Raw genomic sequence first — 17,558 nt, forward strand, 5'->3', positions numbered from 1 at the left:
GGGGCAGCAGGACAGGCCCTACAAGGAGAGGCTACGGGACCTGAACCTGTTCAGCCTCCACAAGAGAAGACTGAGGGGGGATCTAGTGGCCTGTCATAAACTGGTCAGGGGGGATCAGCAGGCGCTGGGGGAGTCTCTGTTCCCCCGAGCACCGCCAGGAGTGACCAGGAATAACGGTCACAAGCTGGCAGAGGGGAGATTTAGGCTAGACATCAGGAGGCGCTGCTTCACGGTCAGAGCGGCTAGGATCTGGAACCAACTTCCAAGGGAGGTGGTGCTGGCTCCTGCCCTGGGGGTCTTTAAGAGGAGGTTAGATGAACACCTTGCTGGGGTCGTTTGACTCCAGCACTCTTTCCTGCCATGGCAGGGGGTTGGACTCGATGATCTGCTCAGGTCCCTTCCAACCCGACCAACTATGAAACTATAAACTTGCCCCTTGCAGAGACTGGTCCTGGCCAAAGTTCCCCAGGAAGAAGCTGCCTGGGACAGGTGATTTTGGTGTCAAGAGCACCAGAAGCAGAGCGTTGCTACCAGCTCCTTTTAGGTCAAACACTGCAGACCTTTGAGGATCACGGCTTGAGCCCACCAACTCAGAGGGGCAAACTCTGCAGCAGATGGACCTGGATTCACACCAGCATAAAAGCAGGCTTTAACCAGATCATTCCAGGGCCACTTCACTCAGTTATGCCAGGGTTTAATTTGGCCCTCTCAGCCCATGAACGTCCCCAAGAGATGCTCTCTTCCCGCATGGTTTCCCAGGAGGGAGACGGTATTCATCCTTGTTCAGGTTACAGCAGCTCGAAGAATGGGCCCAATTCGCCAGCCGCTAACACCAGTGTAGCATCAGTGAAGTCAACACTGATGAATATTGGCTGAGAAATGGGTCTGGTTCCTGCTCCACCCTCTCGAGGTGGTCCACAGAGAAGCAATGAACCACCTCCCAACACCACATGTTGGGGGCTGCCGAGCTCCAAGTAGTCGGACGCACTGGTCCACCACGAGTAACACCACCCATGTTTATGGCTTTTGCTTTCATGTTGACCTCACAGGTGGCCATGTCAGAAGTAATTTTATGCAGCGAAGTCTCCTCCAGCACCGGCTGCAAGGCTGCCGGGAAAAGTCCCCTCCTCGCAGAGCATCCTCGAGGTAAGTTGGCTGGACCATGCCGTTCTTCTCTGCAGATTGTCATTAGGAATATCCCCTCCCCAGCCCTGCCACATTTTTGCTGCCCTCATTGCTCTTCCCATTGTGCGTTAATGAAACTGGTGAGGGGTTTTATACTGAAAACTGATCCCGATTTCTAGCTGATCTCTCATTCTCTCTCAACCGATAACTTCCTCCTCTTCCCCCAAGTGCAGAGTAAATTTCTTCCTCTCCTACATTATAGCTTGTGTCCCAATCACTTCGTTTGACAACCAAACCACCTTAGTAACGCCTAATATTTAAAAAACAAATAGAAAAAAATCATCTACATGGCCTTGAGTACCAATCGGAAGAGAGAGGAACATAAGGAATCGGAGATTTCTCTGAAATAAAGCTGAGAGACTGACCTTCCTCCACAAATGCAACATGGCTGGTCTCATAAAAGCCAACCGCTGTCTAGGATATAGGGAAAGCTGCTCAAAGCTCTTTCGCCTTAGACTTAATATATGCAATAAAGATCTTGGGCTGAATTCTCTGATTTATGTTGGTGCTGCCCCACTGAAATCAGTAGTCTTAATCCTGAGGTGCATGTAGTTGTTGGAGCAGTTTGCTGAGGGGTGTGGGAGCTTCTCACAGTTGGCCACCGTCAGCTGGTTTTCTATAATAAGTTACTGGGCTTATGGCAGGAGCCACTGGGTGACATGTTATGGTCTGTGTGATGCAGATGAACCCAATGATCCCCTTCTGGCATTTACATTTATGAAAGGAATTTATTTCCAGAAGAAAATCTGACTTGAACCTCTCAGGCAGGCCTCCAGGACAGGGCATGCTAAGAGGTGTCCTCTTCTGACCTGGGTATGTGCCGCAAGGCGCGAAGGGGGTCCTTTCTACTGATTAGGAAAGCCTACGATCAGGTCTACGCCATCCAAGGACCATGCAGTGGCGTGCCACATTGAAGCATGGCAACCGTTATGGACATGCTACACCCCAAAAGGATGCAACGTGGCCGTGCATAATATGGGGCTGGGTACATGCCATAAGCTCTCCATTTTGTGTGCTGATCGGCACGCTCCCAGCGGCCCACTGAGGCTGTACTTCACTGTGGCATTTATTAGTGAGTGCCTTTGCTCATATGTCTGTGCCCAAGAAGCCCCTCCTCTATAGCCCAATGTCCTTAAGCATGAGTTCCCAGATACCATGCCCCAGTATCTGCTGTCTGGAGCCAGCACAGCTGCTATTCAACTCTGCGGTGTTCCTTTGGAAGAGCTGCTGTGGGTTTGCAGTCCCTGCCACCGCTTTTCCGTTGGTTTTGATTTATGAAGCATGGGAACATAGCGTCCTTGCGGAAGATGTCTGGCAGCCTCTGGGCAGAGTTTAAAGGTCTCTAGGACAGCAAAAACCACCTGGGAAACATTACATGTTCCACCCTGCACACATTGAATCTAAAGGCTACAGAAACCATTTGGTAAAAGGATTTGCCCATTGGATAAACAGCAGATAGCCAATGGCATGGAGGGTCCAGCTAGGGTAAAGTGACACAGCGCCACATAGACTTCAGTGGAAAGGTTGCCAGTGTATACCAGCTGAGGACCTGGACTTTGGGACTCAAGTGAGGCCTTAAGACTTAACCCTTACAAGTCTGGATGCTTCATTTAAATGTGCAGCCCCCTTGGACTTCTAAATTGCCACCATTTCTTTTTTCCCACCAGTAAAATATGCTTTTAAAAATTCCCCAGTTTATCAAGAATGTCTGCTCTGTAATCAGTAACATCCCATGGTCATGCAGCGCTTTGCAAAATGATTTGTCCGGTCTGACTTTCAAACCTGATCCAAAAGGGAAAAGTTCATTCTTACTTATTCCTCCTGAGTGCTGAAGGCAAGCCAGGAATAAGTGGAGGCATTTCTGCTTATAAATACAGTGCTTTGCCCTCTGCATGTGAGTCTTTTAGTGCAGACGGGGCTAGTTTTCAGGTAAGTATATAAGATGATCTTGCTTTATATTGAACCTCCTGCGTGGGGCTAGTGCTGACAGGAACTTATCTGTGTTTGGGGGGGGTTATACAAAGTAACCTGCATGTCCCTATGCACACACCTACATGTGTGCCCACACGCACACAAACTAGTAGGCTCCGCTAGCTGCGAATTAGCCCACCTCACTGGGCATCCTGCAAACCTGTGCAGTTTGCTTTTACTGCTGTAGAAAGCAGGGCCGGGAATATGCGCACCCCGGGAATGCCCAAACACAAGAGACACCTAACTATCCCGTGGATGCTCTTGAGACGGTAAAACAGAAAAAAATACAGTGAGGATTCTCCGGGCAGGCTGCTTAAACCAGACCTATTCTGGGAGAGGCCTTCGCGTTTGGCAATACTATCAGAGGCAAAAGTAGGTGGCTTTCTCTCGTTTTCTATAATCCTATAACCCTATTCAACCTTGGCATAAGTCCACTGATTTCAGCATGGTTCCTATTTTCAGTCTAATCCAATCCATTTCTATACACCGTATATGCATGTACAGATGCGTATAGATATCTCTCTTAGTAAAGATGAATGGATGACACAGATCCCACCTCTGAGCTCTATCTGGCATCGCTATGATACTTTGCACAGGGAATGTGCCAACATGAGATACACGTAACAAGGCGCTGGATGCCCAGTGAGCAATAAATCAAAGAAAACAGAGTGCTGATTTTCCTCGAAAACTATTTAAGCATGGCCCATTTGGTAACCTCATGTTCAAGAAAGCTCCAGGGATTTATGTTCTTACGCTGTGCCCCTCAGCATTGTATCTGACCAAGTCTTCAATGCAAGATCTCTCTTTGAAAACCCCAGTTCCTCTTTGTCTGTAGATAAGACAAGAAGGCTCTCAGCCAGTGGAAAAAAGCAAAGCAAAAGCCTAAAATGCCACTGGAGCACAATGGCTAATTGGAAGGCCGCATGCTGGCAAGGTGAGAGCATCAAAGCAATGCCAGCCATGAGGAAGGCAAGCCTGCGGGCCAAAGGGCTTTCACTGCTGTTACCACCCTCTTTGCTGGAAAGAACTCATCACTGTTCAGCAAAGCAAGTCACTGGATTTGCAGTGATATTGCAGCAGGAGTTTAGGGGTAGCATGGCATATCAGGGTTGCGCTTTCTGCCACCTACCAGAGCGAACGCCCCTGTCTTTCTACAGAGTACTGCGGGATCTTCAACGAACACAACCAGCCGAGGCCTGGCCTTTGTATGTCCGATCCCAGCTGTGGCACTCTCGACAGAACGAGGACCCTCTGCATCATACTAGGGAGTTGGTTCAGACTCGCTCCAGGGGAGGAAATGCCTGCCTGCTGAATACCAGTGCTCCTTCCCCAACCACTGAGTCTTCTTGGAGAGTTTGCATCCAGACCCTCTCCCTGCCCAATGTGGATCTCCTGAGCCAGCACAGGAAGGCACACCTGCAGCACTAGACATGCTCCGCACTTGTCCCTGGACATTTAAATAGCAGCCCTCAGGGGATTAAATTTGGCCTCTGGCAAGCCAGGCATTTAAAAATCAAAACAGTGAACTGATGTCATCCTCATCTGCCATCTCTTACAGTGGGCAAGGGAAGCTGCTGCTACAGCCAAGGAGAGAGTATTTGTTGGCACCACAAATTTCCTGATGCTCTGCTCTCAAACCCAGTGCCCAGAGGATTTAGGAGCTCAGTACGTATTACCTTTGCAGAGGAAGAGATTTTGGACACCTAAAAAGAAATGGAGGTGTAATGCAAGACAGCAAAAAGCTCTTGGACTTGGCACCACTGAACTGAAAGCCCATAGACGTGCATGCCATCATGTACTCTGCATTCAGATGATAAAAGAGCAGGAAAAAAATGCTGCAAAGGAGAGCTGAGCCTTGGCCCCGATGTCAACCCTGGGCTGTCCTACTCTGCATTGGGAATAACAGGAATGTTACGCTGACTTCCAATGCCAAGGCGGAAATGAATTTTTATGCAACTGGACCTGCTTTGAATTCAGCCGTCCTCCATGTGCGTCTTAGTGCCAGTGAACCTGTCCAATAATTCCTCCCGCGCTTACCCAAGCCTCGTTTGTCGGAATGCAGAGTAATGAACTTAGCGGCGAGGTAACTGGGGGCATTCCTGGGGGATTAGCACATTAGAGCTCCTGCTCTCATAATGTTTCCACCCGGGGCGTCTGCAGAGCATAATTCTGTTCTCAGCTCTGCGCGACAGACCTTAACGCTCCTCGCGAGCATGCGCTGGTCACCCACAGATGTCAGGGATGTTCAGCGCATCCTCGGGGAGGAAGTGAGCAGAAGTAAGATCTTCCACATGATTCGGAGAGCAGGACCGTACAGCTATATACAAAGAGAATCCATAGGAGAAGACCGCTATAGAGGTCTGGAAAACAAATCAGGATCATGGACGTGGAAAAAAGGAGAAACATGGAAATAAATTCAATAGGGCTTTTCCCATTGACGTTCATGGGAACGGGATTACATCTCCAAATGCATTTAGTGCTGAGGGCTCCTAATGGAACCAGGTGTATGGAGTCTGCAGCGCTGCTGGCAGCGCCAGAGTGAAAGAATTTACAACAATACATTTCATCAGCGGTCGCTTATGAGAGCTGATGCCTCTCTGAATGAGTTAGTCTACAAGGTGCCACACTGTCCTGCTTTCTGCCTAATGGTTCGTGCAGCTATACAAAAAACAAAACCAACTTTGTCGTCGCTCCTACAAGCTTCATTTGCTTTCTAGAAAAGCTGAACTTGCCTAATTGATAAAAAAAAACAGGAGTGATAAAAAATAGAGCAATGGGTCGAACAGTTGGCTTCTATGCCTGTCGGAGACCGTTACAGGTTCACACCCAACTAGCGCGGGTCCAACCACGCAATTGCTTCATGTGCCGCGCTCCCTTGAACTCGACTGGAATTCTGGAAGTAGGGGGCCTAAGTGGCTTATAAAGTTTGGCATAAATTTAAAGATCACCTATAAAACACTGCCGTTTGCCCAGGTTATAAGCAATCAAAACCCTTGCACAGAGCGACAAGGACACTAAACAGCAAGCAGCGGTTTTATGGAGCTGCAATTTGAAAGGATCACAGATGAGGCTTTGTTTTGTCCCCAGAGACATTCTCAGTCCCGAGGTTTCTTCTCGTCTGATCTGAGCTGTAGTTACCGAGCAAAGAACGGGGAAGTAGTTAGATCAAATGAAAGGAAGGGTCACTGCATTGTCATCATAACAGAGACGGTGCTTCCAGGTAGGCTAAGGCAGCCAAATAGTTTCCATCCTAAGCTCCCTTTCTTGTATAGAAAGCTGCACACCCTGTGCTAGTGCTTGACCACCAAGCACAGGAGATGGGGTGACGAGTCTTTTTTTTAAAATATCACTATTTTGTATATCTGAAATTCCAAAATTTAAAAATTCTGAAAAATGCTACCAGTGCTAGAGTGGGTCAAAAAGTAAGCAGGCTATTTCACAACTATTTTTCCCGTTCCCGCTCCCTGCCACGACTTCATCAGCCTCTGGAGCTCCAAGGGATATCGATCAGCTCCGCTTGTAGCTTCCTAAAACGTCTGCTGTTTGGGTTGAAACGTCGCATGCCTGCTGTCTGCCAGAGGCCTGATATATTTTATTTTATTTTATTTTTTTGGCAAAGCCTTGAGACCGATCTTTTCGGCCATGTTGAATTAGTCAGACAAGTTTTTCCTCTTTGAAAAATAAAACCGAACCCTTCTCTCTTCTTTTTCCACAGGGGCGGCTAGAGAGGAAGAATACAGAAATCCCAGTCTGGCTGCAGATGCTACTACTCGCTCAGCTCCTACCTATTGCTTGTCACCTGTCATTCCCAGAGCACTTTACCAAGGTCAGGTTTGTTATATCTCCGCATTGCAAGTGGGCCAACCAGGGCCCAGAGAGGGGAGGTATCCTGCGTGTCTCGCAAAGGAGGTGGGGAATTGTGAAGGGAATAACCACTAAGGTGTCCTGAGTATTGGGCAATGCTACCTCCCATAGGGAATGCTCCCTTCTGAAGGAAAATATGAGAGCGAACCTAGGATACCAGACCATCCTTTGAGTAGGAATGTAAATCCCTCTGGATGCTAGCTGCTGGGATGGGACTACTCCTTCCCTGTTAGATCACGGGCATCCTCTGTCATTATTCCTCAGGTGCGGAGCCTGCAGTTGGACATGCCCGCTCATGTAGCTCCTGCCTGCTGCTGTCCTAGGAAAGTCAGCGTCCCTTGTATTTTACCCTACAATAGGATGGGTCCTGGGAGCCCAGGACAGCACTGTGGCGGATGGACAGGGTGCAATGGAGAGCGAAAGGATGTAAGGACACATTCTTTCCATACAGAGAGTCAACACAAGCCCTATACACCCTAAGCCCTCAACACAGAGCTTATATGGCCCCTGGGATGTATACGTGCTTGCACTATCATAGAATCACAGACCATGCGGGTGGAAAGGGACCTCAGGAGGTCACATCTAGTCCAACCCCCTGCTCCAAGCAGGACCAGCCCCAGCTACATCATCCCAGCCAGGGCTTTGTCAAGCCAGGTCTTAAAAACCTCCAAGGGTGGAGAGTCCACCACCGCTCTGCATGACCTGTTCCAGTGCCTCCCCACCCGCCTCGTGAGAAAGTTTTCCCCAATATCTAAACTTCCCTTGCTGTCCCTACGTACAAGGCCAACAATTCACCCCAAAGCACACTCTAAAAGGAAGCGAGAACATACCATAATGACACTGCTCTTTCTGGTAAAGAGTTGGTCCCTAACACCAAAGGGTTAAAATATTATTAAAAAGCTGAAGTTATTTCTTGTTTGGCTGCATTTTTTCCCTCTTTCTCAACTCTTCTGCCTTTCAGGCATGTAAGGGCCTGGACAGCTAAGCTGTGCTGTTTAGAGCTACATGGAGATGAATACGCACAAGAAACCTGTTCCACCCTGCTTTATCCGTTCCAACGATTGTATCGCTAAGGCCTGCTGTAACCCAAAATGGACAACTCTCTGTCCACTCAAAATGACCATTTAGTCTTTGATGGAGAACTCTGGAAACCAGTTAAACAATGGGTTTCCGTAGAGCACAGGAACCAGTTCTGAATGCTTGCAAAAATAAGTTAATAAGGATACCGCTCTTCCATCCCTAGTAACCATTCAGCATCAGGACACTTTGCGCTCTTCGCTTTCCATTCGCTCGCAGGTGCACAGCATTGGGCAGTGAAGGAAACAGAGCTATGGGTTGCCAAACTATGATGGGGATAAATCAGTCCTTTCCTCCTCAAGAATGACACTCACAGCACTGACGCAGCCATCGGGTCCTGCTTTCCAATAAGGGAAAGAGAGGAAATTGGTACCATCTATACAAACCCTAAATACTTGCATACAGCACACAAGCCCTCACTCCAAGCTGAATTTTGACCCAGCAAAGGAAGCAGAGCCAGAAATTCAATGACCTCTCCTAAGGTCTTTTCTATTGTATTGATTTTATGCTGAAGGACTTCAGGTCTTATGGAAACAGAGAGCGATAAGAATTGAAAAGCAAAATCATTAAGAGTCAGAGTCGAGAACAAAATTATGGGCACTTGGTTCCCAGTTCAGTGGTGCATTCAACCTAGCCCACAAATGAATCTCCTGTCCAATTTCACATATTCAGATGTTGTTTCCAGAGACAAGACCTCAATCAAGCGGCTATTTAAAGCTACAACGAGGAGTTTGGTTGGATGATTCAGGGAGTATAGTTCTGCCTCCTCTACTTTAAACAGACATGGTGTCTTAGTTAATTGAGAGTTTTGTATTTCTAACATCTGGATATGTTGGGATTTACTAGCAGAGATTGCTATGATCCTGTCCCTAGAGACCAGGTAGGTTTCCTCTGGAAGAGATAACAGTGAATTGAGATGTCAAAAACAAAGTATGGTTGGTAGCCCAAGCGTAAAGGAATATTTCATCTTGGAGAATTACATCCTGCCTCTCTGAAGCTCCCTTCTGTTTCAAGTGGGAAACATATGGGGTTTCACTTCCTGGCCAAAAGGATTGTATAGTCACAGATTCATGGACGTGTAGGGCTGGAAGGGACCTCGTGAGACCATTGGGTCCAGACCCCTGCTCATGCACTGGGGTGTTAAATAGATGAGATGGCTGCACTTTCCCAGTAGGAGAATAAAGTCCTGTATAGATATTTGCATGCCATGTGCCAAATCCTGCGGTTCTTACTCTCCCTCAGGAGTCCTGCCAGAGTAGAAACCCCATGAGTTGATTGCTGCATGTCTGCCGGCCTCTGGCTTGGTCACACACCCCGAGTACATAGGTGTGCACGCCAGATCCTCAGCTGCGGTGAATCAGTGAATTCAACATGGACCCACAAACTGGCCCCAGCTGAGGATGGGTCCCTATGCATCTGATGCTCAGAGTATTGTGGGCCCCTGAGGGGCAGGAGCTATGAGATCAGGAAAGGGCGTTCCTCCAGAAACACACCGGCACAAAATGAACCTGGTCAACGTGCCCCTTCCCTGCAACGCGTGCGCTGGCGTGCGGAGTCCCGCAGAGACCTCTCCGTCAGGTACTCCAGACGACGTGCCTTTGAAAAGCTTTACATAGAGGCCTGACATGTTGGGACACCCACTCATGTGACAGCAGAGACTGAGATGTTAATCGACACCCGGGTGCCAATTCCTCCGTTGGAAAGGTTTCTGAACAAGATCGTGTTAGCTAAGGAAGGAACCAGAGTCCTGCCCTGGACAGGGCAATCTCTGGGGTATGGCTTGTACATCAGGCAATACCCAGAGCCTGCCAGCTCGCTCTCTCTCTGTCTATCAGTGATGGCTCAAGAGGAGGTGAAATGGGTACGTGCATCTATCGGCGAGGGATGAGGTGCAGCAAAAGCTGAGTCCAGGCGAGACCTGTTCTGGAGAGGAGAGGGCTGCTGGAGAGCCAGGTGGGTGTGTGTGGAAATGAATGCCAAGCCTTTCAGCACACATTTCAGCAGTTTCTCACCCAGCCCTAGGGCTGTGGGAGTAAGGCAGAGATGCCAGGCAAGGTTGTTCCACTCCTGGAAGAAGCAAAGTCCCCCGTGGAGTTGCAGGGAGGAGGAAAGGGTGCAGGTCAACCTCCCCCGTGGTGTTGCAGGGAGGAGGAAAGGGTGCAGGTCAACCTCCCCTGTGGGGCTTGCCCTCTGCACTGAAGTCAGCAGGCCCGTGGGCTTTCCCTCGGGGATCCTGCAGTGCATATGGGTTTAGGGGGCAGCACCAGTCATCAGGTTTGCAAGATGCCAAATTCCCCCTCGCCAGAGAAGATGATGCCCCCAGTACCACTGACTTTCTCTTAATTTAAATCACAGCTTCCAATGTACAGGGCTATTAGCCCTGAAAGTCTGAAGCCCACCGGGTGATTTGGCTGGGCAAGGCCCAGTGGATGGGTTACTCACCCAGGCCACGTGCAGAAGGCACCTTCTATGCATGGATGGATTGGATACCCCCTTTCTGTACAGAAGCAGATGCTGCGTCTGGAGCAGTGTCCCCTCCTATTGCCCTGGATCCCCCACAAATGCTTCCTGGCACTACAAGAGGGAGGTAGTACTGCACAGGTACTGGCGCCGAGGCAATGTGCATCACCTCACCTGCAGGAAATCCAGTTCAACTTAGCAGGCACTAGCTTTCCAGCCTGGTCCCATGTGCTGTGAGGCCCTGTACCAGAAGACATTCAGAGGACCACAGTGCCACGGACTGGAGTGGAAACCGTGGATCCTCCAAGCCCAACAACCTACTCCTTCCATGGACATGATTTTGGAGAGAGAGGATGCCTCCCCTGCATGGAAACGTTGGGAGAGATTTCTTTCTTCCTTCCCTCCATACCCAAGCTGGTCCTAGGCCAGGGGACAGTCCTGCCTCAAGGGCTGCCAGGTTTGATCTGATGTAAGTGGAATTCCCCATGACAAGGGCTTTCCTTGCATGAAGAGAGAGCAGGATAGTGCCTTGATTAACTTAGCAGATGACAGTGATGATAACTGATGTGCAGAACAGCCTTCCAGATTAAAAAAAGAAAAAAAGGAACCTGTTTCAAATGGCAAAGCACTGGGAACAGATGGCCCTGCTCTTCCTGGCTCCCAGGTGGCAGGCCTACTGTAGGGGAAGCCAGGGTAGACAGCTCTGCGGACCACCTTGACAAAGGGCCAAGCACATCGAAGTCATTTCAACACTGGTTTCTTCTTTTCTTTTTTCTTGTGCCTCCATAATGGGGCAAAAGCAAAACCTAGAGCTTTGGCTCAAGGGCACAGCATGTGGGTGGGAGCTGCAGGGAGCATGTAATTGCATCCAGACAGCAGATGGAGAGGATGCTTCCCGCTTTCCGCCTGGGCATGGACCGATCACGTGGTGAGCAGCTCTTTGCAGGCTGCAGCCCCAGTAACCACCAGCGGCAAAATGCTGCTAAGTAAAGAGCACATGCATTGTTTCCACGGTGCTGTGCTCTCTATACATGCCCCCTTCCCTAAATTTTCCAGATAGATGGTTTTCCTCTAGCAAAGCTGAAAAGGGCGAAACCCCCATCACAGATTTTGACAGAACGGAGCTAGCTTTACCGCTGTGTTTTCTGTGAAACTACCTGCCGGAGGCTGCTTGGGGCTCCTATCAGGCCTCTTTTACCTGACGCTGTCAAGTGTTTGCCAATTAAGATTAAGGTCTCCATCCAGAAAGGATTCCCTCCAGTAAATCCAAGCACAGGGACTGTCTTCGTGGCACTCCAGCCAAAAGAGCCTTTGCAAAGACACACAGCTCCCCTGTGAACTGGTGCTATTCTCTCCACTTCGCACACAGGGAAACTGAGGCATGGTCCAGCTGCTGCCTGACCACAGCAACACAGCTTATGAACCTTACTTTTGCACTTTAACCTTCCTATTTTCAGTCTCTGGCTTTCACGCCTCTGCCCACCCCGGAACGATCTCTGCTGATGCCCCTGATTAAGTGGTTATGAGCAAATGATAAACCAGCTATGCACTGCTTGCAGCTAAGTCAGCCCAGCCTCTCGCCTGGGTGATATGATTACTGTGTTCCCTATGAAAGCTATGGTGGGTCATTTTGCAGATGGGCAGGTAATGTGGCAGCCAAGGAGTATACCATGTATTTCTCAAGCCACCTCTGAAAAATCCTTTTTGGGATGTCACAAAGGCAACAGTGACAGCCAGTGCAATGAAGCAACATTTTTTCTAATTGCAAATGGCGTTTAGAGGTAAATCACACGTGCGCACAGGCTTTAAGCCCAATTCTAATCTCATTTTTACCAGCATAAATTGAGAGAGGCTCCCTTGAAAACAGTGGGATTATTTTGGTATAAAACCAGTGAGCTCAGAAACAGACCGCCTTCAACCAGAACCATTTCTGCGGACAAGCTTAAAACACAAAGTCCATGGAGGTGAGACTGCACTGGAGTTGGAAAATTTGACCCTTCGTTTTTGTCCACTTCTTTCTAGCATGTTTTTCTTTTTCAGAACAGTATTACTACAGATGTTTTCCCCTTTCCTATCTTTGCAACAGAATGATATTAATACAGATGTTTTCCCCCATCCTACAAGTAGAGGATACTTGTCGTATACATGTTCCAAAATGCTTAACGATACAAATCAAAATTTCAGGTACATTTTAAATGTAAGAGAGAACCAAAAATCACTCTATATCCTGGCTACGTTCTTTTCATCAGAATGCTTGTACCAAGATACAAAACAGTTGAAGACACTCCTACATCTTAGTTGAGAGAAATAAAAGTAATCCCCTGTATTCTAAGCAAAGTACAAAAAAAAAAAAATCTGGTGTAAATGGTGTTGAACTTGTGGTATTTATGACTTTGGCTCTAAATTGCCTTTCATATTTTCTTGGATCACAAAACTGTAGCCAGATTGGCTGGTTAAAATGTGAATAAATAGTGCATTGTCTTTGAAACAAAGTCTTGCTTATTAAAAAGAAGAGTTTACTTTTCTTACAGTTCCAGTTAATCGCACGAAGCACAGGGAGTGTGGCTTTTAAACAGAAGAATGTGCCTGGTAAGTATGTATAATATAATTTCATCATGTATGTCACAAATTATTCCAGAGCTGGGAACATTCCTAATGGACGTGTCTACACGTGCATTTATGCCAGCTTAAATTTACTGTGCAGTATTTTACTATGCAGTAAGCAGAAATAGGCCGGCGTGTACAAGTGCAGGTGTTAAAGCACATCAACACTGTGTGTGGACTGTATAGTAAGGCGTGTACACATGTGTTACTGAGCAGTAACTAATCAGGCACCAATTCAATACCTGCATGATGCACAAGTCAGTGTAAGTCGCTATATTTGCTGCACAGAATGAGCGTGAACGTGTAAGTGTGTGCCAGTACTGTGCAGTAATTTCAGTTACTGCACAGTAAATGCTCACATGTAGACACGCCAATGTCTCTAATTTTAGAGCAAAATAGCTGATCACAAGAAACTGTAACTAGATCCAAAGTTAGTATCCAATAGTATTGTTGTAAGAAATAACATGAAATACGTCCCACAGAACTGGCATACTGGTTGTTTTTTTTTTTAACGTGCATAACACCTTGGTGTAATTGTACACAAGAGCTTTTTTTTGGCTATTAAGAATACAGCCTCTGTTTTATGGTATCACAGCACTAAAGACAGCATTTATAAGCATAAAAATAATAGGTGCTAAGAAGCAAGCTCTAGCTTGCAAACAGCAGCAATTATCGATTTGCCAGTTGTGCAAGGCCTGATAAACAGCAGAGAGAGTAGCACAGTTACCGCAGAAGCACAAATTCATGGATGGGATAATTACTCACAGACCTCTGAGTTCTCATTAAGTGGAGAGACTCGAGCTAATTGGAAGCTGACATTTCAAAGCATGAAGCAAGCAGCATTCTCCAGGCTTTTTTACTTTCTTAAGAGGAACAGCTGCAAGCACAATATTTGCAAAGCGGAAATTCAAGAAACCCCATCTACAGTGAAGGAGAATAACAATCTCAACTGATTTCAGTAGTTTGCGACCTGCCAACGGACGGCCAGGCTGGCTAGAGCGACCCTCCGCTTCGAGCAGTCCCACATTCCATGCATTTACAGTGCTCCCTGCTCCATGTTAATGCAACAGGATTGCCTTTTATATCAATATGTCTATGCATGCCTTTCTAGCCTGCTGCAAAATGGAAGCATCCAGCATATAACAAGCCTATATCCTAATAGCAAAGGCTAGCTAACAATACTGGCACGCTGTGTTTGGAAACAGCGTTCTCTGGCACCCCTGCAAACTCTGCATAGGGTCCCACGTTTTATCAACAGGCGCTAGAAGTTTGCTTTTGCATTAATCTAACACAACATTTATTTCACGAGAGCAAGGATGGAGGAACTTGAGTAAACTTGGCCATGATGTCCCAGTAGTTTGGATGGGTTTTACACCCACTCAGGCCTGAATTTGATCCTTGAGAACAATAGTGCCTTCCCAGAAGGAAGTGATACAAGACTGGCTGCGAGAACTATCTACACGGAAGCTGACCTGTCTCCATCGGAGAGTTTTATGGAGTTGGCTGCGGTTTTTAGTTAGTCCAATGCACCTTCGTTCCCCTTTCTCCTCCCACGTTTCATTTTGCAAAGGCATGACACAGGTCTAATCCAGCCATGTCTTAGGCAAGTAGGTACCTTAATGTATGCAAGTAGCCCCACTGACATGAATGAAGTCCTCCCACGCATAAAGCAACATGTGCATAAGCCTCTGTGTGATCAGGCTCCAATTTTGAAACATCAACATTTACTTTGTCTGCCTGTTTGTTTGTCTTAATTAAAACCCACTCCATGACTCTGGCCAGCGGCTCCTATTATGTGTGCGAGGACTTTGGCATGTTAAAGTGTGAAAGTCAGCTTGGAGTAAAACACAAAAATCTCCTTCGAGCTTGAAACATGAAATTCCTTGCAAATATGCAGAACGAGGAGGAAGGCATTAATGTGGTAACTGCAATGTATAGGCAGCTATCCTTTCCCATGGATCGCTGATGTTTTTGTGCCGAATATAGTCTTTGCTCTGTGTAAAAGCCAATAAAATACATTGAGTACGCCTATAAATGACATATATAAAAAGAAAAACTAGAGGGTTGAAAGAACCTCAGGGGGAAAACCTTCCCTCCTCATTTCTTCCAGTAACTCTTACAAGCCGAGCCTCAACTTTTAAAAACAGCTTACAATTAGCAGATGGAATTTAACGAAATAAAGCAGAACTGAAGTCATAATGTAGCGACTTCTCACGGCTTTACAAGCCGGCTGCGGGGATTATCAGAAGTCAGTGTCTACATCAAACCACTGCCAGGAGCCCAAGCTTAAAAACCAAGAAAGCTGCACTGTTCAGCCATACCATACATAACCTTTTCAAACTGAATCGCTCTACAGAACGCCACTCGGGCAGATGCCAGCATCGCGTTATGACCTCTCAAGCAAAACAGCCTCCTACTTTGGAAAAGAATATTAACATTTCCAAATCCCGTCTCCGTCCCAACCTCTCCGACAGATGTCTGGCCTGAATAATGTACTGTTTGGCAAAAAGGTCTGCAGCAGAGTTGCTTCGTATTCACAAGGAATCGGACAAATGTGGAATGAAACGGTTTCAGCCCAGCTGAAGAGACGGTGGACGGGGCAGGTCGGCTTGCGGCGACGGCCCGCGTCACAGGCTGCGCCTGACAGTAACCTGCTTTGAACGCTGTCAACTGGACAGGCTGGTTAGCACCTGGGCTGACTGCTTATTTCTTCCTTTACACTGAAAATTAGAGCGTGTTTCTCCCATGTTTTCATTCTCACGCCCTTCAGAGGATTTATCCCCTGCCTGCCATCCAGACGGCACCCGAGTTCACCGTCGGGAACAGATTGGGGCCCTGCGTGTACCAAAATAGCCCCTGGACTGTACTGTATCTGATACTCTGACGGGTGCCAAGACCCTGCCCTAGCGATCCTCTGCATACAGCAAGGAACGAGCCGGCGGGCTGTTCCCCCTCTTCCAGCTGAAGCAGCGTTTCCAGGTCTGGCCTGGAGCTGCGTGCGGGAGGAAGCGATGCATTCAGAGCTCGGGGGGCAACTTCTGCTCTCTTCCCCAATTCTAGGCTCTCTGGCACCCATCTCGCATGACCGAAGATAATCCCTGGGCAGGGGATTCTCCTTCCTTCCCGCAGGCCACTCGGCCTCACAAAACCCGGAGCCAGGTTTGGACTTCCAGCCCCCTCGATGGGTTGAATAGGGTGGGGGGGTTGGGGAGGGCTGATCTGGGCCCCTCTCTTTTCTCTATCCTCTGCCAACCTCTGATGCCCCCTAAACATCTGCCTTCCTCCTCCCCTGGGTCTTTGCTTCCTAAAACGCAAGCTCCTAACTCTCTTGCGCCCCGTGTCTGGGCAAGTCCCGGAGCCCAGGGGGAGATGCCCACCCCGTCTAGGCAGGGCAGGCGCCCTGGGGATGCGGTGGCGAGGTGCCAGGACGCTGAGAACAGCTCTTACCACTCGGCCTTCCTTAGCCTCCTTCCTGTGCCCATGGCCCAGCTGGTCGGTGCCCGGTCCAGCCAGCCCCGGAGACAGGGAGTAGAAGGGAGGGCTGGGGCTGGGGGGCAGCCCCGAGTCGGGACTGTCCAGCAAGCCGTCACGGCTCTTGTCCTTGAGGCTGTCATCCATGCCCTGCAGGTGCAGGTGCCCCACCATGTCTGGGGGGCGGCGAGGGCAGTGGCACCCCGCCTCCTCTTCGGTGGCCGAGCCCCCGCAGCCTGTGGGGGAAGCAGAGAGCAGAGGGGACGTCAGTGGGGGGCGAGGGCGCAGGCCCCAGCCCGCAGCGGCCCCCGGCCCAGCCATTTACGTCGGGTGCAGCGGGGCGCACTGGGTGCCGCTGACACGGCTGCTGCCTGGAGCCTCTCCAGCACCCTGCAGCAGCCTGGGTGCACTCCAAGCGCCGGCAGTGCGGCGACTGCTGCTGCTTGCCAGCTCCTCCTCTCGCCTCCTTGCTTCCCCTCCGCTTTATTCGGGGCCGCCGGGTGGGTGGAGAGCCCAGCAGCTCCCTCCCTCCCTCCTTCCCTCCCTTCCCCCCGACCCCAGCCCCCGAGCTGTTCCCTGGCTGTAAATTTGCAGCAGCTTCCCAGCCAGGGAATGTGTTTTTCTCCAGGCAGCTTCTCTCCCTCCCTCCCTCCTTCCCCTGCCTGCCTGCGACTCAGCTCACCGGGCCTTTCTCTCTAGGGGCCGGCGGACGATGGCCTGGGTCCGCCTTGCCCGGTCCTGGTCCCCATACTCGGAAAGATGTGGGGCTGGAAGGGACCTCCAGAGGTGTCGTCTAGTCCAACCCCCTGCCAGCCCCCTCCAAACCATCCTATCCAGTCCATCGCTATAAGACAACCTGCCACAACAAGACAGCCCTCCCACCCGAAGGTGCCACGGGGGAAGCAGGGGAACCACAGCAGCCCATG

At 49.1% G+C, this 17,558-nt stretch overlaps 1 protein-coding gene across 2 annotated transcripts in view; it reads right to left on the reverse strand.

Moving 5' to 3' along the window:
* RFLNA (refilin A) overlaps positions 1 to 17,072 on the reverse strand; it is a 30,323-nt gene extending 13,251 nt beyond the window's left edge. The window contains exons 1-2 of one of the 2 annotated variants that reach the window (XM_019507114.1): positions 16,958 to 17,072; positions 16,609 to 16,868 (exon numbers count right to left, since the gene is read on the reverse strand). In XM_019507114.1, coding sequence (XP_019362659.1) covers positions 16,609 to 16,806 — 198 coding nt within the window. In that variant the 5' untranslated portion in view covers positions 16,807 to 16,868; positions 16,958 to 17,072. The other variant, XM_019507113.1, reaches the window with a different exon arrangement.
* Between the last annotated feature and the right edge of the window lie 486 nt (positions 17,073 to 17,558).

The sequence above is a fragment of the Gavialis gangeticus genome, unplaced genomic scaffold (genome assembly GCF_001723915.1).
Source record: "Gavialis gangeticus isolate Ggan-Ray unplaced genomic scaffold, GavGan_comp1, whole genome shotgun sequence".
NCBI classification, from domain to species: Eukaryota; Metazoa; Chordata; order Crocodylia; family Gavialidae; genus Gavialis; species Gavialis gangeticus.